At 39.7% G+C, this 27,763-nt stretch overlaps 1 protein-coding gene across 2 annotated transcripts; it reads left to right on the top strand.

The window, feature by feature from the left end:
• The first annotated feature begins 98 nt into the window (after positions 1–98).
• Positions 99–27,763, top strand: Dctn4 (dynactin subunit 4). Of its 2 annotated transcripts, none has more exons than XM_027402837.2 (13): positions 99–271; positions 3,063–3,133; positions 6,358–6,536; positions 9,536–9,579; positions 11,473–11,580; positions 13,120–13,193; positions 13,427–13,539; positions 13,971–14,080; positions 18,936–19,009; positions 20,654–20,708; positions 21,661–21,768; positions 24,325–24,422; positions 25,294–27,763. In XM_027402837.2, exons 1-13 carry the CDS (start codon positions 137–139, stop codon positions 25,505–25,507), a joined length of 1,383 nt encoding a protein of 460 aa, XP_027258638.1. In that variant the 5' UTR covers positions 99–136; the 3' UTR covers positions 25,508–27,763. The 2 variants fall into 2 exon arrangements, with proteins under 2 accessions (XP_027258638.1, XP_027258639.1); XM_027402838.1 differs by lacking the exon at positions 99–271 and adding an exon at positions 1,329–1,347.

Raw genomic sequence — 27,763 nt, 5'->3', positions numbered from 1 at the left:
TGCAGTCGCAAAGCCCCTCTGGGTCTGATATCTTACGTCAACGTCTACGTAAAAGACGTAGGTAAACGCGGGGAGGGAAAACGCCGGGCTGAGTCACGTGACGGGCGCGCCGGGCGTTGGCTCCTCCCTCCCCAAGATGGCGTCCCTGCTGCAGTCGGAGCGGGTTCTCTATCTCGTCCAAGGAGAAAAGAAGGTTCGGGCCCCGCTCTCGCAGCTCTACTTCTGCCGCTACTGCAGCGAGCTGCGATCTCTGGAATGTGTGTCGCACGAGGTAACCGGGCCCTTCCGCGGGGACTGTGCTCCGGGGCGGGGGTGCTCTTCCCAGTCACTGCGGCTGGCGGGAATTTCCGCCGGGAGAGGCGGGGAAATCTTGTGTCTAGCTTTCTGATTGGCCGAATCCCCCATCATTCATCTGGGTTTGCGTTTTCATTTGCTTGTAAATAGTCACTTGGAAAAGGGGCGGCCCCGGGTGGGGCTGAGCAGATTCTCTTGTTCTAGAGCTGCCTGTAGCTGGATAGATTTGTCCTGGACCCTGCGGTTCCCTGTGGGACTTGGGACTTGAGGGCTGGGAGATAGATCGGGGGCTGTCTAGCTCAAGTCTCTAAAGGCAGAGGAAACTGTTTTCTCATCGTTAGTGGTGGAAGGAGCGGGCAGCCATTCTCGCTCGTGGCCCTCCCTTCTGGCAAGTCCTGACCCTCCTTTAATCAGAACCCGGGCCCTGTCCAAAGAAAGAACTGACCCGGTTTCCTGAGCTAGGCCACGGACTGAAGCAAGAAGACTGAGATAGGTTGATTTAAGTAGCAAACACACAGAGTAGTCTGTGGTAAAAGAAGCTCAGAGTTCTATTCATGGCCCCAGGTAGACATTGGTCTAGAATTTTTCAGTTTAAAAATAAGGCCCCTAATAAACAAGTCCCGAACCTTTTGCAGCTTTTAACAGAAGTTCTTTATCTGCTGTTGGGAGTCTCACAGTCTGGTGGAAAAGCTCATTAAAATGATGGTTGCGTTTATTGTGTATTTAACTGTGTGGCAAAAGCTTTGCATAATCGTTACAGCTAATGAAGGTGGAGGTTTGGGTTTGGGAGGTTTTAGATGGGAGTGGGGGTTGTTGAGTTAGGGTCTCATGTAGCCCAAACTAGCCCCAGGCTTACTGTGTAGCCAGTGATGGCCTTTAACTCCTGGCTTCACCTCCAAGTGCCAGAATTCTAAATGAATTCCACTATGTCCAGCTGTTGAAGGTGCATGTTGTTGCAAGAAGAAGAAGAAAAAAGAAAAAATAAAAACACTGTATTGCAGTGACTCAGGCCTCTAATCCTAACACCAGGGAAACTGAAGCAAAAGGAATACTGTAAGTTCAAAGCAAGCATGGGCTGTAAAGTAATTTCTAGGGCAGTCCGACTATAGTATGAAATGCTTTCTCAAGGCTCACACCCCACCCCCAAATGTACAGGTTAAGAAGCAAACACAAAATGTTTCCTGTAGGTCACAGCATCGTTTAGAGGTGGGAATGAAGATCCGAATGAGAACAAACTAAGATCCCTGGAAAAATGCATGTGAAAACATGTCCTGTAGAGTTAGCCATTTTACACATTATATTTATATTATTGGGCATATTTTCCAAAATATTAAGAATGGTTAAACCAAAGAATATAAGAAATCCAGTCCCTGTTTATACATACTTACATATTTATGTCATAATGATTTTCTTGAATTTTGCATTAGTGCTTTGTGTGATAGCTAGAATTGTATAATTATCAAATAAAATCTACTTATTGCATAAAATACTTTTTATGAGATCTATACTTAAAAGAGTAGATCTAATGTTTTGACTGTGTTTTGAGTAAAACACGATAAGATTATTGTGTTGTTCTGTTTGTTATTTAAAAAGTCTATGACTGGGGAACTGAAGAGATGGCTCAGTGGGTAAAGGCTCTTGCTGCCAAGCCTAACAGTCTGAGTTGGGTCCAGGACCTACTTGGTGGAAGGAGAAAGCTATCCTTCCTGGGAGCTATCCTTGGCATCCCCCCATGAGATGAGCTGTGGTACCTACTTGCCAGGCCAGCTACCTTATCACATGGACACAAAACAAATGTAAGATAAATAAATGAAAATCTTTCATTGGGGGCTGAGGTGATAGCTCAGTTGGTAAAATGCTTACAAACATGAAGGCATGTTCAATCTTCAGGATCCTCAAGCACACATATATATAAGCTAGGCTCAGTGGCACGAAATCCTATTGCAGGCCAACCAACCTTATCTACTTGGTAAGCTCCAGGCCAGTGAGAGACACTTTCTTATAAACAAAGAGGGGAGGGCACACAGGACAGTGCTTGTGTTTGTTGCACCTGAGAATTACCTCTGATCTTCACACACATACATATACAAAAAGTTTTAAGAAACAGATCTCTAATTGGCTAGCTATAATTTTTAGATATACTTAGTAAGTATATCACTAATGAAAAATCTTAATGTCTAGTTTTTAGAAGATGTAATGTTGAACGTTTTGCCTACATGTATGTCTGTGCACCATGTACATGCCTCCTGCCTATGGAGGTCAGAAGAAAACTAAGGGTGAGCCACCATGCAGGTGCTAAAAATCTAACCCACTCCTCTGCAAGAGCAGCAAATGCCCTTAATCACAAGCCATGTCTTCCAACCCAACTTAATGTTGCTTAACAAAGGTATTGCTGAGTTATTGTAGTGAAATCAAGCAAAGCTAGATGGGAGGCTGTTGATGACAGCTTTACATCTGCATTACTAATCGATTCATTAGACCATAGAGTTAGTTATTCATTTGGAAGCTTTGATATATCAGATACAGTCTTGATGCAGCTTGACACATAAACCTTGATTATAGGGAACAGAAAGTATGAGAAAGGAAAAGGATTAAAAGAGAAAAAAATTAAAAACCAAAACAGACAGGTAATTGCTTAGTTGGAAACAGCCCAAGTGTTTTGTCTTTTTTTTCCCAGATTAGTAATTTCTTACCTTCTGGTGAGGTATCGCATATTTTAATAATGAATTTATTTTTTTTCCTCTGATTTTTTTTTTATTTCCTCGTAGGTGGACTCACATTATTGTCCCAGCTGCTTAGAAAACATGCCATCAGCTGAAGCCAAATTAAAAAAGAATAGGTAAGAACAGGACAAATTTTCTGATTCCCATTTGTTGTTGATTTTGTGGGCACTGAGGCCAAAACAGGGTCTTATTTCATAGACCAGACCTCAAATTTTGATTCCTCCAGAGTAAGTGCTGGGATTACACAGTTGTTCTAAATAACGGGTTTAAAAAAAAAAATACCGCATAGGATTAATTTTTTTCCTATTTGAGCATCATCATTGCCATAGGTAGGTAGGGTGTGTGTATGTGGGTCTGTGTGTCTGTTGTGTGTGATCTGTTTTGGGGTTTGTTGTTGTTGTTGTTGTTGTTGTTGTTTTTCGAGACAGCATTTCTCTGTGTAGCCTTGACTATCCTAGAACTTACTCTGTACACCAAGCTGGCCTTGAACTCAGAGATCCACCTGCCTTTGCCTCCTGAGTGCTGGGATTAAAGACATGGGATACCACTGCCTGGCTTTGATTTTATTTTTTTTAATAAAGTATCTTTATTAGAAAACTTCTAAGAATTATTTTGAAAGTAGTACATAAGAAACAGGATTGATTTAGTTATGTCAACATAGGCTTCTTGTGGTTGGGGCTTTTTCTTAGACCTTCTCTGGTTGTGAGTTTAAAAGTCTGGAGGGATCCTGGTGCAGTATTATATGTTCTGCTCTTCAGTGTCTGATGTTCTTCTCACTAGACAGGAAAATGGGTAAGAGTAGGGAGTTAGACTCCCCTCTCCAAGTCTACCAACATAAATGGTTTGGGACCTTTCCTGTATTCTGCCTCTTTTCTCTGTTGTTACTTATGAATACCTATGTTGTACATTAGGCTGTGATGCTGCTTTATTTTGTTGGTTTTCCCCCTTGCATGTTCCATCTTTGGTCACTGGGAGCTCTTTTACTTTTCTCCTGAACCCCCATATCCTCTATCATTAGAAAAGAGAGAATATTGTCTTCTTCCATTTATTTGAGCAATTTCCTACCAGTATAGTCCTATAAGGTATTTTAAGCTTGGTTTATATATCTTCTGCCTCCAACTTAGAATTCATTTCTTGAAGAAGCTTGGTTCTTTTTACTGGAGGACATTAAGAACCAAGACCTGGCTGCTAGATGTGTTCTTAACTAGTACTGGGTTTTTAGGTTGGGGTGAAAATTCTTGTTACAGCCATATCCCCGTTCATTTGTGGTTGTGAGCCACTATTGTTTGTCTTTCCTGCTCTAGGAAATTGCCCCCTGAGAATTAGGTGTTGAATTGATAAATCTATACATTGATTTATCACTGAGTTTTTCAAGTGACTCTGTAAGGTAGGTGGTATTATGTCCCTTGTTTGAAGACCAACAGTCTGTAACAGATAATTGATATTGCCTGAGACCACAGGTGAAATCTTGATTGTCTCAGGCTGTAGGAGCACTGACAGCACCGGGTATGATTGCTCACAACTGTAATTCTAGCACTTAGAGCCAAGGGCAGAAGGATCACAAATCCAAGACCAATCTGAGCTAAATAGACTTTGTTTCAAACAAACAGCAAAAGACGCCAGCATCCAGGGCTCCCAAAGGGAAATGTTTCTGATGCATCTCTGGGGAAAACAGAAAGCCCTGCAAGTGCCCCTTCCGTGGTGGTGTCTGTTCCCCTGCAAGCACCCCACTCTGAACTCTAAACCACGTCCCTTTCAGATCTCTGCAGAGCATAGCAGTCAAACAGTAATTTTCCAAATCCAGTTTCACAGTTGCTTATGTTGTTGACTCTGAATTTTCTGTCACACAGTATTCTATCCTCTCTAACAACATAAACTGACATTTGCCTTTTCCTTAAAAATCTCAGTGTCCTGTATAGGCACAAAAAAACATGTGGAATAGTAATCACTAGAAACAGTAATTTTTTTATTTTTACTTTTCCTCTGTAGAGGTAATGGAATTAGGGTCTAATTTGTTACAAGCTCTGGTGATAATTGTTTTGTTTTTAAATGAACATATAGTACTTCTGAAATGTTAAACTTAGTAAAAATACCCTCTTGGGAGTCTTTGAATTCCTAACATTTGGGCCATAGTTTCCTAAAGTGTGCATTGTGACCATGTATAGGTCCATATAACTAGATGTGAGGACTTTAAAAAGTTGACACAGGTGAAGTGTTTCTGAAACAAATTCAGAGTCAACATGTAATAAATGAGGTGTTTGTGGCGGGGCGTGCCCATATTACATTGCACTACCTCATTATAGCCTTGGCTCTGAACACAGCCGGTGGACTTGGCATTCCTGGTACCACAGTGACTGCTAGGCGGTGGTGGCACACACCTTTAGTCCCAGCACTCAGCCTGGTACAAAAGCTAGTTCTCGGGCAGCCTCCAAAACCACAGAGAACCCCTGTCTCAAAAAAAAAAAAAAAATCAAAAACAAAAAACAAAAACCTGGTACCGAAGTGAGTGCTGCCTAAAATACCCCAGCTCCCAGTTGAGACTATTGTAGCTAAGGAATTGGAGGTTTTTTCCACCACATGCAAAGTTCTTTGCTATAATACAAATATATTAGCTTGATTATAGAAAGCAAAGACATTTTTCTACCATCATTTCTCAGCATGTATCAAATTATAGTTCTTTGGTTTCTATTGTATAAGAATGTTTGATATTAAAAGTTGATTTGAGTTGCTGACTTGACCAATATTATTATTATTATTATTATTATTATTATTATTTTAATTATAAGTAGTGTTGGGGAAGAATAAACAAAAACCAAGTATAAGGAAACCTGCTGCTTTGCAGGCTCAAATTTGAAAACTTCATATACATAGCAGAAAATTCATTAAATGCATTTTGGCTTAGGATTAGAACAGAATTTCCAACGATTTCTGAAACACTTATGGCATTTTATACTATGTGTTTATGTATATGGCTATACACAATCAAAATATCAATTCTGAAAAGCATTGAAGATTCTCTATCCTGCATTATCAACTATTTAGCAAAGATTTAATTCATTATATAAAATAAACAAGCACACTTACTTGCTTTTATCTTTAATAAATAGTAAAATTATATGTATAACAACTGTTTTTTAATTTTCCTTAATTTATTAGCAGTAAATGTTTTGTGTACCTGTTTTACAACAGTATGTACTGGAGATTATATGAAAAACTTCTCCAGTGAAAGAGCTCAAAAGTAGAAAAAGTTTAAAAGATCTTGAACTAAACCAATGTCTAGCACTTAGTAGGTACTTAATAAGTATTAGCTGAATGAACAGTTGTGTTTGTCATGTCACAGATGTGCCAACTGCTTTGACTGCCCTGGGTGCATGCATACTCTTTCCACCCGGGCAACAAGCATCTCCACACAGCTTCCAGATGACCCAGCCAAAACCACCATGAAGAAAGCCTACTACTTGGCCTGTGGATTTTGTCGATGGACTTCTAGAGATGTGGGCATGGCAGACAAATCAGTAGGTGAGTCAGGTGTACTTGAACATGGCAGACAAATCTGTAGGTGAGTGAGTAAGATGTACTTGAACATGAGATTTTGTTCTGCTGTCAGTGCTGTAATTCCCCATTGACCATCAGCTCTGTATCTGTTGGGCTGTAGAACCTAAATTCAGAACGGTTGTCAGTAAGGCATCTATGTACCCATATCCTCACATTTATGGATCATAGTTTTTCATCTCAGGCTAGTACTATTCACTTTTCTTAAGAGTTGGTAAAGTAGCATTTGTGATTCTAGTACTATAGTCAAACTTCATACCATTTATTTTTTTAAAAACTATTTCTTGGGCTAGGGATGTAGTTTATGAAGCCCTGGGTTCAATTCCCAGCACTGCATAAACCAGGTGTTCTGGCTTGCACATGTAATCCCAACATTTCAGAGGTAGAGGCAGAAGGATCAAAACTTCAGGGTCATTCTCGCCTGCATTTGGAGCTCAAAGCCATCCTGGGCTATGTGAAATCCTCCTCAAAAAAAAAAAAAAAAAAAAAAAATCATGAACAAAAATTAAAAGTGCAGGACTCAGTGATAACAGACTAACCAAAATTGAAGAACCCTTATGGATCAATTTTCACAGAGTCAGAAGGAACACAGTAGAGGATTTGAACGGTTCTCATACCTAAACAGAAAAGTGATCATCTTAAAAGGTATCCATCGAGCCAGGCGGTAGTGGCACATGCCTTTAATCCTAGCACTCAGGAAGCAGAGGCAGGCAGATCTCTGTGAGTTCGAGACCGGCCTGGTCTACAAGAGCTAGTTCCAGGACAGCCTCCAAAGCCACAGAGAAACCTGTCTGGAAACCCCCCCCCCCAAAAAAAAAAGGTATTCAACTAGCTACAAATTAGGAAAATGCTGTTCCTCAAATATTTCTTAAATCTGATTATATCATGTTAGTCAGACACTGGATGATTCTCCATACATTACCATCTTGAAGAACAATTTGATGGCCCCTGTTTACTTATTTTTATTGTTTGTGTGTGTGTGCATGCCTGTTTGGGGGCCTGGGGACAACTCTGGGGAGTTGATGCTCTCCCTGGTGTGGGCCCTCAGGCTTAGTGGCAAGTGCCTTTAGTTGCTAAGCCATCCTGCAAGCCTTATTTATTTACTTTTGGAGGCATGTCTCACTATCAGCAGAGGATCAGGTCCCCTGGAATTGGAGTTACAGATGGTTGTGAGATGCCATGTGGGTGCTAGGAATCACTGGAAGAGTAGCCAGTTTCTCCTAACTACTGAGCCATCTCTCCAACCTGTTTATTTATGTTTTGCATTGGGTATTTTACCTGCATGTGTCACATTTCATGCAGTGCCCATGAAGGTCAAAAGAGGGTGTTAGATCTTCTAAAACTGGAGTTACAATTGCAAGCCTCCACATGGGTGCTAGGAACTGAGCCCAGGTCCTCTGCAAGAGCAACAAATGTTTTCAGCTGCTGAGCTATCTTCTCATTTGTATTTTATTTTGTTTTTGTGACAGTTTCACTCTGTACCCCAGACTGGTCTTGAAAAAGCTTCTAGTTTAGTGTTTTTATGGGATTCCTGTGTGAACAAACAAGTGGATCTCTGATTATTGCACCTTTTCTTGGGCTCTTTTCCTTCTGTTTATTTGTCTTGTCCAATTCTAATGTGTTAATTTTTGTTTTACCATATTATACTTTTTATTATAAACAAATTTTTAAAGAAATGGTGGATTACATTTGTGAGCTAGTTTGTGTTTTATTATCTGTCACACATTCAGCATCTTTAGCAAAGTGTCTACAAATCTTTTATCCCTTTTTAAAAAACAGGATCTCATGCCCAGGCTGGTCTTGAATTGCTGTTCATCTTGCCTCCACCTCTTAAGTGCTGGTAATATAGACACATACTACCATATCTGGTTCCTTTTGCCCCTTCTTATTCCTTGGGTGTGCATGTGTGTTTATAGTTTGTACTTTGTTTCTTACTGAAGAAACTTTAGCCTAATCCACTTTTGCTAAAATCTACCCTGTGTATGTGTAGAAATTAAGTTTTAACCCTTAGGTTTCAACCTATTGTCCATTTTTCAGGTAAGTTCTATACATTTTTTAATGGTCAAGAGTTTGGAGGTTTGTATGGGTTTTGAGATTGGGGATTTTGTTTTGTATGTGTAGATCCACTTGTTCAGAATTTGGGTCATGCTACAGATGAGAGTAGGGTTTCCAGACCCTGCCTACTTCCTGAGTTGATTTCTGTCTCTGCCATTCTAGCTGTGTGACTTCAGAGTTGTTTACTTTTCTGAGCTTTGGATTTCTTATCTGTAAAATGGAACCAATCAGCATACCTTACCTCAGAATGCATTATGAGAACAGAAAAAATTATGCCCTGTTTCAGGTGTCTGGTGCAGACACTGTGCATGTTGTTGTTGCTGTTGATGGTCATTGTCGCCCTTGTTATATTTAAAGAAACAATATTATATTGGGCTTGCTAGCCTAGGCCTATGATCCTACGCTACTTGGGAAGCTGAGGCAGGAGAATTAACAAATTCTAAGATTGCCTGGGATACAGAACAAAGCCTGCTTTGGCAACTTAACAAGATTGTCTCAAACATTTTAGAAACAAGATTGGTGAGATGGCTCAGTGCATAGAAGCTCTTGCAGTACAGACTTGACTACCTGAGCTGTTTAAAGGGCTTGGAATATAGCTCAGTGATAGAAGATGGGCAGAGCCCTAGGTTCAGTCCCTAGTACTGCAAAGAAAGAGAGAAGGGGAAGGGAGGAAGAGGAGGGGGGAGAGAGAGGGAGAGGGAAGGAGGGAGAGAGACAGACAGACAGACAGACAGACAGACAGACAGACAGACAGACAGACACAGACAGAGGGTGTGTGTGTTTTGCTCTTCTGAGCATGCTGGTCTATTAGTATTCTTTCTTGGAAATTCTGTGCTTCTGTGTTTTTAATTTAGGTCCTACAGGTGACATTTTACGAAAATAAAAAGATAAAATTACTGTTTATTTTCTAGCAAGTGGCGGTTGGCAAGAACCAGAAAATCCTCACACACAACGGGTAAGTACAAGAACTTAGGCCACAGAGGATGAAATATGGAAAGGCAGTGTTGTGGCCCATGCTGAGAAAGACCTGTACTTGTACTGTGGGGTCAGTTACTCACAGAGAGGCATTAAGTCAGTGCTACTCCTTCTCTCTTGACTAAAGTCATGGAAAACACTTACAGTTTTGGTTCAGTGTTAGTTATGTTTCAAAAGAGGAATGAAGTAGCTTTTGTTGTTTTCTTCCTATGCCCGGCAGTAACTAAAAGTTTTGTTTGCTATCAAATACGCTTAGAAATATGAGCACGTGGACCTTTCAGCCCTAGAGACACTACTGATTTTGAAGGTACCTTTGGACCAGTACTGACTGCCTACAGAAGCATCACGGGCATTTGTGCAGTATGTGCTACAGTTGGTCTTTTAAACCCCTGCAGTAGAGCAGTGTGGGGAACTGATGAGCTGCTAACAACATGCACACTATACTGCCAAAATGAAAACTAAACAGGAAGTTACAGTTTTCCACCTATACCATCAGCAAAAATTAAAAATATTGCAAGTATCCGGGGTGAGAGTGTAAGAAGATGGTTTTCTCACATGTACCATTGAGTAGCATAGGTTGATACAGACTTCTTGAATTATTTGTTGTATTTTGTAGATGCTCACCTACATAAATGCATGCATAAATGAACAAGTACTTAGACATATGTGTTTGTATGTGTGAAATTTTCAGCATGTCTGATGGGGCGTGTATGTGTAAAATCTTCAGCTTGTCTACTGGGAAAGGGGAAAAAAAAATCTCTCCAAGTAAAGTAGAAACTATAGTAAGTAATGTGCGGGTAAAATTGTACCTTGTCAACATTTCTTGGAAATTCCAACTAATGAGGTCAGCTTGAGCATTATGCTGCTGTCTGGAGATGATAGACACAGGGAAAAGAATTCAAGTAGGGGAACATCCTGTAGATGGAAGAAACAAAGCATATAATAACTAAGAGAGTGACTAAAATGGAGCGTGATATTGACAAATGGAAAAGGAAGTGACAGGATCGCATTAGTGTTTCGTTTTGTTTTGTTAAGTTTTATTTATTATGCATACAGTGTTCTGCCTGCATGTATGCCTGCAGGCCAGAAGAGGGCTCAAGCCACCATGTGATTGCTGGGAATTGAACTCCAGACCTCTGGAAGAGCAGCCAGAGCTCTTAACCACTGAACCATCTCTCCAGCCCCAAATTAGTGTTTTTTGTTTTTTTGTTTTGTTTTGTTTTGTTTTAATTGCATGGACTGGAGAAATGGCTTAGTGGTTTAGAGTACTAGGTGATCTTCTAGAGGACTTGGGTTCAATTCCCAATACCTACATGGCAACTAATAATGCTCTGTAACGTAACTCCATTTCCAGGGTGTCTTAGTTTGGTGTCTTTTCCTCTGATAAAGACCATAACCAAAAGCAACTTGGGGAGGAAAGGGTTTATTTTTAACTTACAACTCTCAGGTCATACTCTATCACTGATGGAATTCAAGGCAGGAACTAAAACAGAGGCCATGGAGGAATGCTGCTTACTGGCTTGTCCTGTGGCTTGCTTGTTTTGCTTTCTTATATACTCTGGAACTACCTGCTTAAGGGTGGTGCTACCCACAGTACCAGAAGGCTGGTTGTGGTAGGCAGTGAAATATGAAACACATCATCTCAACTCCTTCATAGCCTTCGCTTTGGATGTGAAGATTTCATTTCAATTCTGAAAACACTATAATGAGGAAAAATTCTCTTTATAGAAAAAAGGAAAAAAATTTAACTACTTCATAACTTTCCCTGTTCCTTTATTCATTTTATTTCTAGTCAGTGCAATTGATTGATTTTGTTAATCTTTTTATGAGACAATAGAGTCTTTGTTTTTTGTTTTTTGTTTTTTTTTAACAGATGAATAAGTTGATTGAATATTACCAGCAGCTTGCTCAGAAGGAAAAGGTTGAACGAGATCGCAAGAAACTGGCACGGCGTAGAAACTATATGCCTTTGGCTTTTTCGGTGAGAATTTGACAGAGAAAGACATTTTGCAAAGCCTGTAAGGCATCAGAATAGTGGCCATTTCAGAAAATGGCGGTTTCATAGATTTCTGTAGTTGGAATCAAAAGCAGTTTCTCAAATACAGAAGTGGAAACCCACAGCTGTACTTTTGTGTCATTGATTTTATTTAAATTTGTTGTGTTTTAGTAGGGGCATCTGTCTTCCTCCATCGCTCCATTTCATTATTATTCCTACCAAAAGTTACTGCTTAAATTTTTAGGCTATATAAAACTGTTTACTACTTTTGTGTATTACAGAAAGATTGAAAAGAAGAAGGGGGTCATAGATCTTATTCTGCCTACCATTGTAACATACCTATAGCACCCTCGTTTCCCACTTCTAATCTTTTGTTTGTTTTCATTTTGACACCTTCCCATCCTCACTTTTTTTCAAGATGGAAATCAGTGACACATGCACAGTATTTGTGGTGGTAGTGATGGTGCTGTTGCTGGGGATTGAATTTAGGACCTCACCTCTGTAGGCAAGCACTCTTTCATTGAGCCTTGCACAGTACGTTTGTGTGGTTAAATAAGCAGAGATACGCACATGTGGAGTTGTTCTTAGAAATGATTTGTGGATGTCATTTTCTGCTAGTTAATAACTAATAGACAGAAGCAAGGATTGGGATTTTGAGTTTTTCCTGTTGTCCCCAAGTTTTATTTGTTCTCACTGAACAGTTTGCTTTCTTTGTACTTGCTTTAATCCCCACAACAGTGCTGTGAGGTTGATAGCATTCCCCCATTGTACACTTGAGGAAATGAGATCTGGAAGGTTAGATAACTTGTCATCCAGTATCTCCTGGACAATTAGTTAAGCCACTAAAAACATAAGGATTGGTAAGGTGCATATAGAAATATATAGATTTGAATTTAGTTAAACATTAACTAAAGCACCTACACTTACCAAAGAAGTAAGTGAATGTTCCCAAATAGTCCAGTGGCCTGATCAGCATATCCACGCCTACATATTAGGACAGGACTTGGAACTGCTCAATCCTTCTAACCTTCCCATATACCTGCTGGCTGTATGCATTTGCTTTTATCTTATGCTTCATTTTTTTTTTGTCTCTGTTGTAACCTGCTGCTATTTGGGGGCTCTACAGCAACACACTATTCATGTAGTGGTAAGTTCTCTTTTCTGATTCTTGCTAACCCTGAAGAAGTTAGCAGATGGTCTTTATGTGTCTTAGATACTTCCCATAGTTCTTGCCTGAATCATAGCTTGGAGCTTCTTAGGCTAGTATTAAAGCTATGTGTGGTCCACTTTTACTGTTTCACTGTAGTTTTAGTCTCTGTGTTGCTTATTCTAGGAATAGAATAATAATATGGGTTACAAATACAGTAGATTTTTGAGTAGTTTTTTGGTTTTATTAGTTTTGGTTTTGTTTTAGTTTTTGCTTATTCCCCTAAGCTTCTCATGCTATCCTCCCCTGTTTCTTGCCTTCAATAAATAGGATGTATAAACTGGCCTTCCTAATAGGAATTTCTGAACTTTGTTTAGGACAAGTACAGTCTTGGAACCAGACTTCAGCGACCACGAGCTGGTGCATCCATTAGTACTCTCGCTGGACTTTCGTAAGTGTGGACATTAAATGACTTAAGAACAGCAAATAACAAAATGCATGCTTAAAGAGGCATCATTATTATTGTTTTTCTTTTTGGAGCAGCCAATAAGAAAAAGATTCTTAGACTTAGAAAAGACCCAAAGTTATAAGATACTCCATGTTAGAGGAATACTTCAGTCATTGATAAGGACTTTGAGGATAATCCAGTGGGCCCTTGGGAAGTTACTGCCTCTCATTTTTTAGCCTTAGAGAAGGAGAAGACCAGAAAGAGGTGAAGATTGAGCCAGCTCAGGCCGTCGCTGAAGTGGAACCTCTACCTGAAGACTACTATACGCGACCAGTGAACTTAACGGAGGGTAATTTCCTAGGTTCTTCTGTTGCTGCTCTGTTCGCCAGCTGTGTGTGCTGTGGCTTCTTGCATGCCTCGAGGCTAGAGATTCTTAATGGAATCATTAGTAAAATGATGTATTAAAAATAAAGTAGATATACTCACTTAAAGAACTTTAAAAGGCCAGGCATTGTTGGAGCACGCCTTTAATCCCAGCACTCGGGAGGCAGAGGCAGGCAGATCTCTGTGAGTTCGAGGCCAGCCTGGTCTCCAGAGCGAGTACCAGGATAGGCTCCAAAGCTACACAGAGAAACCCTGTCTTGAAAAACCAAAAAAAAGAACTTTAAAATGTCAGTCAATATTGTTCATTTTTGCATATTACATATTTCCTTGCCCACATACAAGTCTGATTTTTGGAAATGACTGTGAACTAAGCCTGATTTCTGCCTTTTTTGCTAGTGACCACCCTTCAGCAGCGCCTCCTACAGCCTGATTTCCAGCCAGTCTCTGCTTCACAGCTTTATCCTCGACACAAGCACCTTCTGATCAAACGGTCCCTGCGCTGTCGGGTAAATACTCTTTCCTGTACAGTTGCCATTTGTACAAGAGAAAAGCAGATCAAGCAGACATGATTGGTATCTGGCCATGGTAGTAAATACACAAAGTTCAAACAACACACCGGATGTTTGGACATTTTAAAAGGTTGCAATATTAATTCAATCCTAACAACTCTGGAGGTAGCTACTGTTGTTGTTCCTGCTCTACAGGTATGGAGAGTGAGGTCTCTGAAGGTTGAATATGTAATATAAACCCATAAAAGAGTAGCAGAAGAGTGTATTATGGCTTTTAGAGTAATACAAGTAGAACACTAATACAAATTAAAAAATTTAAGAAAAACAAGAAAGCAAAACCACAATATAATCTCTAGGAATATACAAAACAAACAATAGTTTTGTGAGAAAATTGTAAGAACAAACAAAATGGAAGTAGGAAGTCTTTTCATCACTCTATGATAATGAACTCTATCATGCCTAAATGATGCAGTGTGGTACCCATTGGTCACACGTGGCTGCCAAGTGCTGACTCCTAATTCATTTAAATAACCACATATGGCTAATGTTATCAAATAATGCAGCTCAAGATTGAAGCAATTTAAAGGCATCCCAGCCAGCACAGTTTGTACACTTCTGTAGATCCTGATCCAGACAAAATACAGATATAAAGCTTAGATACAAAAAGAGTCTAGGGAGGAAGGGAATGAGGAGGAGGGGAGAAAACAAAAATGTATAAAATCTGAGAAATTTAAATATTAGCAGGATTTCTTTATGTTCTTAAAGTATTAGTCTTTTTTAGGAATAATGTTTTTTCAGTATCCTCATTTTTTTGGAGATACATGCCAAAACATTTATGGATGAATGGCATAATGTCTAATAGTTATCACAAAGATAACTAAGACTGTAGAATGAACTTATTACCAGTTCAAGTGGTTCAGTGTATGAAGGCACATGCCATCAAACATAATGACTTTTGATCCCTGGAACCCACCTGGTAGAAGGAGAGGAGTGCCCACACTCAAACTGATCAAGTAAGTGAAAGACATAGGCTACCCAACTAAATAAATTGACTAAACACCACAACTCATTTATATGCTGATTAAAACAACACAGATACAAGAATTCAGATAGAATTAAAGTGCAGATAGAGCTGGATATGGTTGGTACATGCCTGTAACCCAGCTCCTGGGCACCTGAGACAGGAGGATCTTCACTGCAATGCCAGCCTGAGCTGTACAGCAATACCCTGTCTCAGAATGCCACGGGCTCAGGGTTAAGAGTGCTTTTCTTCACACACACAGAGTCCTGGGTTTGATTCTCAGCAGGAAGGAAGAAGGAGCAATGGAGGTTGTACAAACACTAGTTTTTTTTTTTTCTACTTTTCATTTTCAAGACATGGTCTCACTATATATCTCTGGCTATCCTGGAACTCATGTAGAATAGGCTGGCCTTAAACTCACAGAGATCTGCCTTCCAAGTGCTAGGATTAAAGATGTGCCAGTACACCTGGCTAGACAAACACTAATTTAAAAAAAAAAAAAAAAAAAAAAAATTCGCTTTTTTTTTTCCTTCCTTTTGTTTTTGGTTTTGGATTTTTGAATAGAGTTTCTATATAGTCCTGACTGTCCTGGAACTCACCATGCAGATCAGGCAGGCCTCAAACTCACAGAGATCTTCCTGTGTCTGCCTCCCTAGTGCCAGGATATAAGGGTATGCACCACTATGCCCAACATCATATTTCACTTTTAAAAAGGCTCTACTCACAGATGATATAACAATCAAAATTTGTGGATACCAAATAATAGACTCAAAGTACACAAAGCAATATTTGGGAAAATTACATAAACAGATATATAATTTGGGGATGTTTTGACACACACACACACACACACACACACACACACACACACACACACACACACACACATATATATATCTTAGAAACAGACCAAACAAGTAAGGAAAGATTTGGAACCTTTAACTGGCAAACCTGACCAAATATACATGTATATAAAACATTATACCTAACATCTGTACAGTGTACTCAGAGCACTCTGAAAAGTTGACTGTATACTGGACTATAAAGAAAGTCTCGGGCAGGAAAGATGACTAAGCAGTTAAGAATGCTCACTGCTCTTGCAGAGAAGTTCAGTCCCAGAACCCTATTTTGGAGCTCAAAACCCCCTGTATTTCAGCTGCAGAGGATTCAGCATCTCCTTCTGGCCTCCATGAGGTACTTGCACTTACCTGCACATATCGAGACACTCACATACACAAAATTAAAACTTAAATAAAAATAAATGTGAAAGTGTTTCATTTGATCATAATGTATGAAGTTGTAAATTGATAATTCTTACATCGCAAAACTTAGAGGCTGTAAGTAAAGCCTGTGTAGCTGTACAGAGTTACAGATACAAGAGTATTTACACATAAGAGAAGTTAAAATATTAGTATCTCAGCATCTGTTTCCAGAGATTATAAAAAAACAGCAGCAAAATAGAAGTAAAAGCAGATACTAACTATATTAAGGAATTAAGAAATAATGCAGAATATAAGAGAAAACCAAAAGTAACAGACTTTAACAAAAGTAAATAGTATATAAGTTAATACAGATTTACATAGCTGTTGGTTATAGAATACACCATTAATATAGTAATAGCTACCCAAAAATAAATAAGCAGTTATTTTTTCCTGTCAAGTTTGCACGTTGCATAATATTTTGTATTCAAATAGCTAGCATGGTATATATTTTTAAATACAAAAGACAGAGTAAATGGTAGGAGTGCAACTTTTATGTATAAAGGAAGAAAAGGCCACATGTATATATAAACACAAAAGAAAATCTATACATTTTATATGTATTTATATGCAGTTGACTCTTGAGACAAAACAGAAAAGGCAGAAACAGATCTATGCATGTAAAAATAGTTGGTGTTAGCCATGAGTGGTGTGGCACATGCCTTTAATTCCAGTATTCTGGAGGCAGAGGCAAGGGGATCTCTGAGTCTAGTCTAGCCTGGTTTCCAGAGTGAATTTCAGGACAGTCAGGGCTACACAGAAAAACCTTGTCTCAAAAAAAAAAAAAGTTGATGTTTGCTAATTATGGCATTGCAAATTATTGGGGAAAGAATAGACTATTAAATTTTGCTAGAGGGTAGGTAGTAGGCATGTGGATCATTTGACAGTGCACTTGCCTAATGTGCATGGGTTCAATCCCCAGTACCACATAAAATGATGTGGACTACATGCCTGTAATTCCAGTGTTCAGGAAGTAGAAACAGAATGATCATTAAGTTCAGGGTCATCCTCAGCTACATAGCAAATTCAAGCCCAGCTCATGTACATGAGACATTGGCTCAAAAAAAAAAAAAAAAAAAAAAAAGAAAAGAAAACCTTTAGATTATTTATTTTGGGTAGCTATTACTGTATTAGTGGTGTATTCTATATCTACAGCTATGTAAATCTGTATTAACTTTTATACTATTTATTAGATTTCTGAGTAAGGGATTGTTTCATAAACATCAAACATAAAGTAAAATTGCATCTTTTATCACAGTGAAACTCTTCTGCTCTAATCCCACAAAAAAAAAAAAATCTGTAAACAAATAAAAAGATGTACAGAGACTGAGAAGGTCATTCATAAGGTGTATGGGCAATGAAGGATCTATATCTAGAATGTATACCTGACTCTAGAACGCAGAACGGAGAGCAAATATAAAGCAGGGCACAGGGCACAGGGCACAGACCTATGATTCCACCATTCTGGATGCAAAAGCAGGGAGGGGCATGTTCCAAGACCCTCTGTCAAAAGCCAAACACACCCAAGGTAACCCATTATAAAAATTAACTAGTGAATGTGGCAGAGAAAATTCCTGTAGTTGGTGAGCATGAAAGATACTTGAACTTACACAGTTATCACAGCAATGTGTATTAAAACTGCTTCGAGATGCCATTTGATAATAATCAGATAGCAGAAATTAGCAGTTTGGGAGTATCTATCAAGGTAGAGAATGGCCTTCCCATTGATCCATTCTTAAAAATTGTCTTACTGACACATTTATGTATTGGAAAGTGACTCGTGTCCAATAATCATTGCTGCTTTACTTAATAGTCACAAAGTGATGGAAATATTCTAAATGTCTGTTGTCTGGCTAAAGTTATAGAAATCATTACAGTGAAACATTAAAGATGAGGTTCCTATGTGTGCTGGGATAAATTCCAAGATTAATATAAAATGGAAAGGACAAGAGAATGTATTGATTTCCCTTTTGTATTATTATGAAAAAAGAAAGATGAAATATACCTATACATTAATGTGTCTAGCCTGCCCTGTGCAGATTGGCCCTGCAAGGAGAAACAAGGGACACTCTGTATAATAGAAAAATATATACTCTGTATAATAGAAAAATCTCTGTACTACTTAAAAGTATTTTTAACCAAGTTACATATGTCATTGGACTTAAATCCTTGCATTCATACAGATCTCGGAAGCTATATGGGTTATTTCTTTCTCCTTTTTGGGTTCCATTTTAATCATCTGTTGAGTGAGAACATTATAAGCTGTGTACCTTCATCTGATAAAGTCAGTGTGGTACTTGTTTTAAGTCAGAGTGTGTGTTGTTCGCACACTGAGTGCTTGGAATGTGCTAGCTATGTGGATAGTTTCTAAGCACTACACACTATATTTGTAATGACCCATATGTATTCTATAACTTTTGGTTAGCAGTACCATCAATTGTTTTAAATTTTATAGATTTTGAGCAGGACAAAACATAAAATTCTAGTAATTACTTTCTTTCTGCATTTAATGGTGTTATGGATCTTCAGAGTATATTCTTTTTTTTCCTCTGACATGTACTTCTCTTTTTAGAAATGTGAACACAACTTAAGCAAGCCAGAATTTAATCCAACATCTATCAAGTTCAAAATCCAGTTGGTTGCTGTGTAAGTATTTTGGGTTGTTGACTGAGGTTTTATGAATTTTTTTTCAATATGGATTATTTTTTTAAAAATATAAAAAGGAAAAGAAAAATTACATCAGGATAGTCTTTCTGTTCCTGCTCCGGTTTTGAATTTAGTTGAATAGCATGAAGTCTTAATTAGCATCTATAAATGGAGAATCAAGGCCATGTGGCCTGAAACTGGCATGTCCAGGGATCCCAGCTTCTGGGAAGACAGAAACAGTGTGTTTGTATCAGTAACAGAATGTTGTGATATGATCTCTGGCAATATGGAATTATAAGATATCTAAGTTAAGTTTTTTTTAAACGTTTAAGTATAGCAAATTGAAGAGTACTCTGAAACAACGTTCATTTTACTCCCTGGTTCTGATAACATGTCACTGAATGGAATACAGGTGATTAGGTTAAAGTTAACTCACTTTGGATTGTCAGTGGTTTTGTATTAAAAAAAAAAAAAAAAGGATTATTAGGCAGGCATGTGGAAGGAGCCAGCAAAATGGCTCAGTGGATAAAGCACTTTTGAAACAAGCTGACAACCTGAGTCCAATCTCTGGAACCTATGTAAAAGTGGAAAAGAAAACCACTCCCTAAGTTCTCTGATCTCCACACATACACACACACACACACACACACACACACACACACACACACACACACACACACGCACGCACGCACGCGCGTACACGTACACGTACACAATAATAATAGTTTCTTAAAAAATAATGTAGTGGGACTTGGTGGTGTACACTTTTAATCTCAATACTTGGGAAGCAGAGGCAGATGATTCTCTGTGAGTTTGAAGACAGCCTGGTCTACATAACAAGTGTCAGGCTAGCCAGAGCTATATGATAAGTTTGAACACCCTGAACCTCAGCAGAAGGAATTATGAGTGGTAAAGGATAAAATTACCAGTGTCCTGAGACAGGCAATAGAACAGGTAGGAAAGTCCATAGCATTTATGCTCATTACAAAGCAGCATCATGGTCTATAGATACTGAACAGACATTTGAACCTGGGCAATTTTGAGTCCAGACAAGCATTCAAGCAGCAGTAACATAGTGGTCAAGAGCAAGGATGTGTGGAGTTTCTGGATTTGAACCCTGGCACCACACCTGCCCATGCTCAGTGTCTCCTTTTTTTGTAATGAGGTAGCAGTAGCCATACCTGTCTCACAGAGTTGAAGTGAACACTGGGGTGAACACTTATATAATACTTAGGATATTGCCTGGCACACAGGAAGCACTGTGTATAGTAAGAATGAATTAGTGTTTATAGCCATACAGAATGTTAATGAGATTGGATCTTGTAACCAGCTACCTTGTAAGTGAAATAAGTGAGAATCCCTCAAAATAAATTTATAAGGGAAGCATATGATGTGATATATTTAACTAAAAGACCTAACCTAGCTCTGTATACATACATGCTGCAATCCTAAAATTCAGACAGAACTCATTGCTAGTTTGGTTTCAATGTCTCTTATTGTAGTGCTACAGGTCTCCATTTTCTCTTAATGTATTCTAATTAACGTTTGTAGCACTAGTTTATGTGTGTGGGTTTTTTTCTTAAGGTAAATAACCATTTCAAGAGACTTCAGTCAACATTAATACATGTTTTTATTTATCGGTAGCAATTATATTCCAGAAGTGAGAATCATGTCAATTCCCAACCTTCGCTACATGAAGGTTAGTACGATACTTATCAACACACAGACTTGATTAGTCAGTGGTCTATGCATGCCTGTATGTGGGTGGCTGTGTGGGGGGGATAGGATGATGTAGGGAAGGTTCAGGAAAAGGGCAGTTTAAAATGATAAAGAGATGGAGACTTTGTAACTTTAAACTGGGATTCTTGCCAGTAGCATGTTGGATGTGTAAGAAGCAGGGTGCATATTCCATAAAGGTACAAAAGTGGGGAAAAAAAGATGGTGATACCGGGTACCATAGGCAACTTTCTCTTGTTGCCAGTAGGAGCTTCTCTTATTGATTCAGATATGTGTGCACAGTACCAGTGGTTGACTAGGTTCTTCTGAACTATAGCCCCATTCTTCCACGGGTTCCTCTTCTAATGAATGATTGACTGTTCAGCCCAGCCTCTTTGGCTCTTAGCCTTCATGCTGCTCATGAAAAGATTTACAGCATTCTTTTATTTTACCATTCTCAAGAGTAGCAAATGGCCATATTATCAGGTTTTGGAACTCTTAAAAATTTTATAGTTTTAATGTGTCATTTTCCCCCTACCCTTGATACTACTTCTGTCTAGCCTATGGCTATGATGTTTTATTTAGGATGTTTTGGTTTTTTCCTTTTCATTCCCTAAGCAGCAACTAGAGTAGGACAAGAACTGCAAACTTTAAAATAATCATTTAGATAATAAACCTTTCTCAGAGTTTCTAGGCCTAGTAACTAGAATCTGTCCTGCTTCTTTAGTGAAATAGCCACTGCAGAAGGTATGTTGCTAACACAAAAATAGAAAGGTCAGCAAACATTCTTAGGATGCTCTGCTGTAAAGGAACGAGAAATGTTATTGCTCTGGAGAAAGGGGGTGATTTTGTGATTCATTTTGTGTAACACCTAAGAAAGTGGACCTTAGTGGGAGTGTGGCCTATGTCTGAAAGATACTTTTCTTATTCTCCAGGAGAGCCAGGTCCTCCTGACTCTTACAAATCCAGTAGAGAACCTGACCCATGTGACTCTGTTGGAGTGTGAAGAGGGGGACCCTGATAATATCAACAGCACTGCTAAGGTAAGGGCATTTGTCTCCTCATACAGACCCTGACTGACATCGCCTGCAGTGGCTTCCTTGGACATGGCTTAAAACCATCCATACTCTCTCATTTCTGTGTATGATCCAGTGTTCTGATTTTATCTTGTCCTCAAACACACAGTCACTGCCTGTCCAGTCTCATTGTTCTCACTTGGTCTCAGACAGGAACCTCTACCTGACCCCTCACTCTTTACTACTTCAGTACTTCAGCTTCATCTCAGCCCATCACCTGTGTGCCACCAGGCTGTTCTTCCTGCATCAGCCGCTCAACCTGCTGATCACATGCAGCTCCCTGACTTCATGATAAGTCCACCTTCTTTGGTGCAGCTCCTTGGTGATGTCTGCTTTCTGTTCTTCAGTGTCCTTCCTCCAGATCCTCAAATTTAGCATTTCCAGGTGCTGCTACAGGGATAGCTGCACTGATGTGTGTAAATGCTCCTGCTGGGGAGCTGCATGTACTGCTCATTTTTACCTGAGCTGCTCCTTCCTGCTCCATCTCCCACTGTACACACCCTTCCCGTGCAGTTTAACACTCATTCTTGAGGACTTATGAGATGTCATCTCCCTTTAGAAGCTGGTGTCTCTCCTACATTCTCACTATTTATGTAGAGTACAAATAGCAGTGACTAAACATTAAGATAATTTCGACTGAATAAATGAAATACAGCTTTTTTATATTTTGCTACTCAAGTTGATGGAACTTTTTAAATTTAACATATATGTATTTATTTGTATATGTGCACACTGTATGCACATAGGCACATGCTTCGAGGTTAGAGTCAGTTCTGTGCTCTACCTTGTAGGTCCAGAGGAACTAACTCAGGTTGCTGGGCTTGGTGGCAAGCACTATGACCCACTGAGCCATCCCACCAGTCAAGTTGATGGAAATTTTAGAAGAACTTGATGTAGTTCTGACTCACAATTTATAGAAGGAATGCCTGTATGTTACGATAAATCTTTCCGCCAAAGCCGCCTGAGCCCTACCACCATGTGGGTGGTCTCCGCCAGCAGCCCCGAGTTCTGCCCGCCACGTGGATGGACAAAATAATACAGAGACATATTAGGTACAAAGCTGCTTGGCCATTGACTAGGATTCTCATCTGTTAGCTCAGTCTTAATTATCATAAACCTATATATTTTATAAGACTTATCTTATAGAGGATGCCTTTCGTTGGCGCCCTCTCTTGCCAGTGGCTTACATCCTGCTGCTCGAGGAGGCGAAGGGGAAGCACAGACACTTCCTGTTTCCTTTGCTTAAATATGAGTCTCCTTGCTATGTCATTTCTGGCCTGGATCACCACTTCTCTACTACATTTCCCAGAATCCTCTTTGACTCCTAGTCCTGCCTAACTTGCTGCCATTGGCCAAACAGTATTTTATTCAACAATCAATAAGATAAACATATACAGAAGTACTTTCCCCATCACCTGTATCTCCAGCTGAATTCAAAGAATATCACTAGAGAATTTCCTAGTGGGTTTTTCTTTAATGATTTCATTTACTAGCATCACCTCCAGAAAGAGATGACACATATCTTGACATTTGTCTTAAAATGATGATGATGATGATGATGATGATGATGATGATGATGATGATGATGATGATGATAATGATAAGTAGGTCTAGTTGGGCTAAAAACAGGGTGCAGCCTCGATCAAGGCTTTAATGTGGTCCCCACCCCAGCCCCAACACACCAACACACACACACACAGTCGCTGTACTTAGGAATGTGGCTGGTGGTTTCTGCTGGTCTCTGAGATAACAAGGTATGGACCAGTTGCAACATAAGAATCTAACCTGTGCTCCACAAGCATAAATATATAAATATATCCAGTGTTCAGTGTCAGAAAGTCCTTATGTTTTCAGGGAGTAAAAAAAGCGGTTGGTTTCAAATATTCCAGGAATTATCTTTAAAATAATATAGAAAAGGGCAGGGCATACACACTCCTCTCCCCTTCAGAAGTAACACATTAAAATAAGAAAAAGGAAAAAAGGGAGAGGGAGAGATGCAGTGCAGCCCTGTGCCCTGGGCTCCTTGAATTCCCTTCAATAAGCTACACTAGTTAGTTACTTCTTGTTGCAGCAAAACAACTGCCAACTGGCAACCACAAATTCTTGACAGAGCAACCTAAGGAAGCTTATTTTGCCTGCCAGTGGGAGGACTCAGTCATGATGCCTGGCCTAGGTCAGTTGGTCACAGATGAAAGATGGTGCTCAGCTTACTTTTTAATCTAGTCCAGGACCTCAGTCCACAGAATGGTGCCACCCACAGTTAGGGTAGGTTTTCACTCTACTCAGGCCAATCCAGAAATTCATCCTCAGCCATGCCAGTAGGTTGTCTCTCTCGGGTAAGCATTAGCCATCCCACAGCCCCCCTGAAATGGGCACTCACCTGACTTGTCGTTTCCCTTCTTCATCTTCATGCTTAAGTTCCTCAGAGTGTGTTAGACTGGTAAGGAGTATAAATGTGTCCAGAAACGTGATGCTCACCTTGGTCTAGATAGTACTGCTGGAGTCTGTCTCCTTTGCTCTCAGGTGGTGGTGCCTCCCAAAGAGCTGATTTTAGCTGGCAAGGATGCAGCAGCAGAGTATGATGAACTGGCAGAGCCCCAGGACTTTCAGGATGACCCTGAGTAAGTGGATCTTTCTGTGACCCTCAGACCACATTCAGCCTGTTCAGGAGCCTGGATTCGTCCTTTTGTATTACTGTGACCAGATGTGTGACTGGAACAGCTTAGGAAGAAAAGGTTAACTAACTCCAATTTCAGAGGGATTTTAGTTCATCAGGACAAATAGGCTTCACCTATGCCTTTGACAGTAGGGGCATGAGGTGAGGCCACAAGCTAGTCATATGGTACAGAGAAAGCTCAAAAAACTGAACTGGAAATGGGCAAGTAACCTTCAAATGTGTGCCTTTGTGTGCATTTCTTCCTCCAGCTAGGCCCCACTTCATACTAGCTCCATGGCCTCCAAAATAGCACCACATGCTAGAAACTGAACATTGAAGCATGAGTTTGTGAGATACTTCAAAGTCAGACCTTAAAAATGGACACATACATGTCTGTTTCTTTGCCTGGGTTTTAAAACCTAATTTTGTTCCTATTTATAAAATAACTACTATAAAGAGCTGGACTGATGGCTCAGCAGTTAAGAATTTCCTCTGTTCTTCCATAGGACCCAGATCCAATTCCAAGCACCCAAATGGTAGCTCACAACTGTCTATGACTCCAGTTCCCGGGGATCTGATGCCCTTTTCTGGCCTCTGTAGGCATCAGGCATGTACATGATGCGCAGACTTACAAGCAGGCAAACCTATACATGTTAAATAAAATTTTACAAAAGGAAAATATAAATAGCTTAACATTTTCTGAAGAAACTTCTTTGCTGGTCAGCAGGATGGTGGTCCCAGCTGAGGTTCACATTGTGCCATGAAATGACTAGGAGGTTTGTTGATTCTGTTGACTTCTCATCTGTTTGCCTAATACTGTGCTTTTCTTTCCATAGCATTGTAGCTTTCAGAAAAGCCAACAAAGTGGGCATCTTCATCAAAGTCACCCCACAGCGTGAGGAAGGCGAAGTGACTGTGTGCTTCAAGATGAAACATGATTTTAAAAACCTGGCTGCCCCCATCCGCCCAATGGAAGAAAGTGACCAGGGCACAGAGGTCATCTGGCTCACTCAGCATGTGGAACTGAGCTTTGGCCCTCTTCTTCCTTAAAGTCACCTGGTGGGCAGATGACACTCACAGCTGTGTCGCCCGCCACAATTCTGTAACAGTATGGAAGCTGCTGCTTCATTAGACGTGTTTATAAAGATGTACCCCATCACTACTGAACCGAGGCCAGGCCAGGACTGGGAGCACAGGGTAACTGCTGTTCCACTTGCTCTCTTTGTTGATACCAGTAAGTCTGTGTCTCCCTCCCTGAGCCCTGCACGTTGAGTAACAGCCTAGCTCCATCCCAGTAAAAGGGGTGGCTGTTCCTCAGAGGGACATTAGATTTACTCCCTGAGAAATGGGCCATGTACCTGTCACGGTTTGACTGAAAGAACCTAGAATGGTAATTCAGAGCAGACCTGCTATTCATGCCCCAGCATTGGTCTCTGTGTTCCAGCTGCTGTCCGAATTCCATTAAGGATAACTAGTAATTATAACCCTTCACTTGCCATGACTTTCATTTGACCATTGACTTCCATTGGACAGAGAAGTAGGATTGTCATGGTGTCTTTAACTTTGTGATGACAGGACAGGACTTCCTTAAGGCACTCCATTTGTCTCTTGTAAAGGACTACAGAATGCCTACCAATTGCTGTTCATTTTCCTCAGTAGTACATGGGACTTTAAGGATTTGAGTTGCAAGCAATTACATGTCATGAAGTTCAATTTGTTTTAATAATACCATAACATCCAGAGACTAATGCTGCCACAGGGAGCATTATAGCCTTTATAGATTTCACTCTCAGCCCTTCTCTACTCTGGTTTTGTTTGTTTGTTTTTCTTAATTTTCTTTCCATTTATTTTTTCACATAGACTCCCTCCATGGATCTCTGGCCTGGAACTCCATATGTATACCAAACTAGCCTTGAACTCACTTGCTAGGATTAAAACATTTACCACCACGCCCAGCTCTCTGCTCTGTCCTAGAATTCAAGAAATTGCTTTAACGGTGGGGGGCTTAAAAAGAAAGCCAAGACAGTTTAAGTGGACATACTCACTTCTGGGATTCAGAGAACATTTTTAAAATTCAGATTTTTAGCATGATACAAACTAATGTTCTTTCCTCTGAGTTGAAGGAGAAATTAACTATCAATCTCTTAAATCCAAAGCTGGATAATAAGTAAAAGAACCTTTCCCTTTGTTGGGTATAAGACTTCTTTCTCCTGCTGTATCAAGTGAGACCATTTTGATTGGAAGCCATAGCAGCTCAGCAAGTAACCAGAATGCTGGCCCAACTCCAGACATGCTGTTTTCCTCAAATACTAATGTTCAGTTGCAAACCTTAATTTCTATAATGTTTTCTAAAACGTGTTGACCGAGTAGACCAGCTGCACTACTTTTCCTTAAAGCATTCCTAGCACATGGCCAACAGACCTTGGAAGAAAAAAAATTCCTGTTTACAAACCCTGCTTTGGTTTTCATTTATGTCTTTAGGCATTTTTGTCTGGTTTGGTTTGAAGGGATAAAGAATCTGGAATACAGATAGAAAGTAAGTCTTTGTTAGTTCCCCTTAAAAGAGGAAACTAAACTACAGAAGGAGTGGTTTTCCATAACTTCACAAAGCCTCAAGTTAAAGCCTACTGTGAAACACTACTCAATGTCTGCCAGTGGGTGGGGGAGGGGGCTGGGCGTCAAAGTGCAGATAGCTTCATAAGCCTACACATTGTGGAGACAGGAACAGTTGTCCTTCTGTATGTTTTTATGCCATGAAACTGATACTTAATTCCTAGAAAAATGTTGACATAATGGATCTACTCCCAAGTGATAAACACAAAAACACTTTTGAATACACAATTTCTGTTTAAGAAGTCAAGTTAACTTACAAATAACAGTTGTTGGCTGTTTCAAGGTGAATTTAGCTCAAGTTGGTTTGGTATTCTTAGAAAAGGTTCAGTATCTGTGACTGGTGAAATAGGATTTGTGTCTATCGCCCTTCTTGTATTATTAGATCTGGTGCAGGGTTTTTATTACTGGTCAGTGCACACCAGGACACAAGAGTTGGGCGTCTTAGCACTTGAAGCTACAATTTGGAAACTTAAGGCTAAGTTACTTTGGGTTTGTGAATGGATTTACACACCAAAAGTTTCTTTTGTTCTGAGCATATGTATAAGCATACTGCACTAAATGCCATTGCATCTTTGTAATAAGCATCCTTCTTGGTCCCTTTTGGGAAGGAAAGGCACTCCTTGACTTATGAATAACAGGTTTCTGTTTTGCCTTATTGCTTAATGTAGTGAAATAAAGCAGACAAAAGCTTGA

Source organism: Cricetulus griseus, chromosome 2 (genome assembly GCF_003668045.3).
Source record: "Cricetulus griseus strain 17A/GY chromosome 2, alternate assembly CriGri-PICRH-1.0, whole genome shotgun sequence".
In the NCBI taxonomy this organism is placed as follows: domain Eukaryota; kingdom Metazoa; phylum Chordata; class Mammalia; order Rodentia; family Cricetidae; genus Cricetulus; species Cricetulus griseus.
This window is presented reverse-complemented; position numbering and strand designations above follow the sequence as displayed.

Excerpts from the sequence above, each read along its gene's own strand:
- Dctn4 (XM_027402837.2), top strand. The coding sequence starts at position 137 with ATGGCGTCCCTGCTGCAGTCGGAGCGGGTTCTCTATCTCGTCCAAGGA. Across the intron at positions 13,540-13,970 it reads ACCAGTGAACTTAACGGAGG|TGACCACCCTTCAGCAGCGC; the intron begins GTAATTTCCTAG and ends CTTTTTTGCTAG. Across the intron at positions 14,081-18,935 it reads AACGGTCCCTGCGCTGTCGG|AAATGTGAACACAACTTAAG; the intron begins GTAAATACTCTT and ends TTCTCTTTTTAG.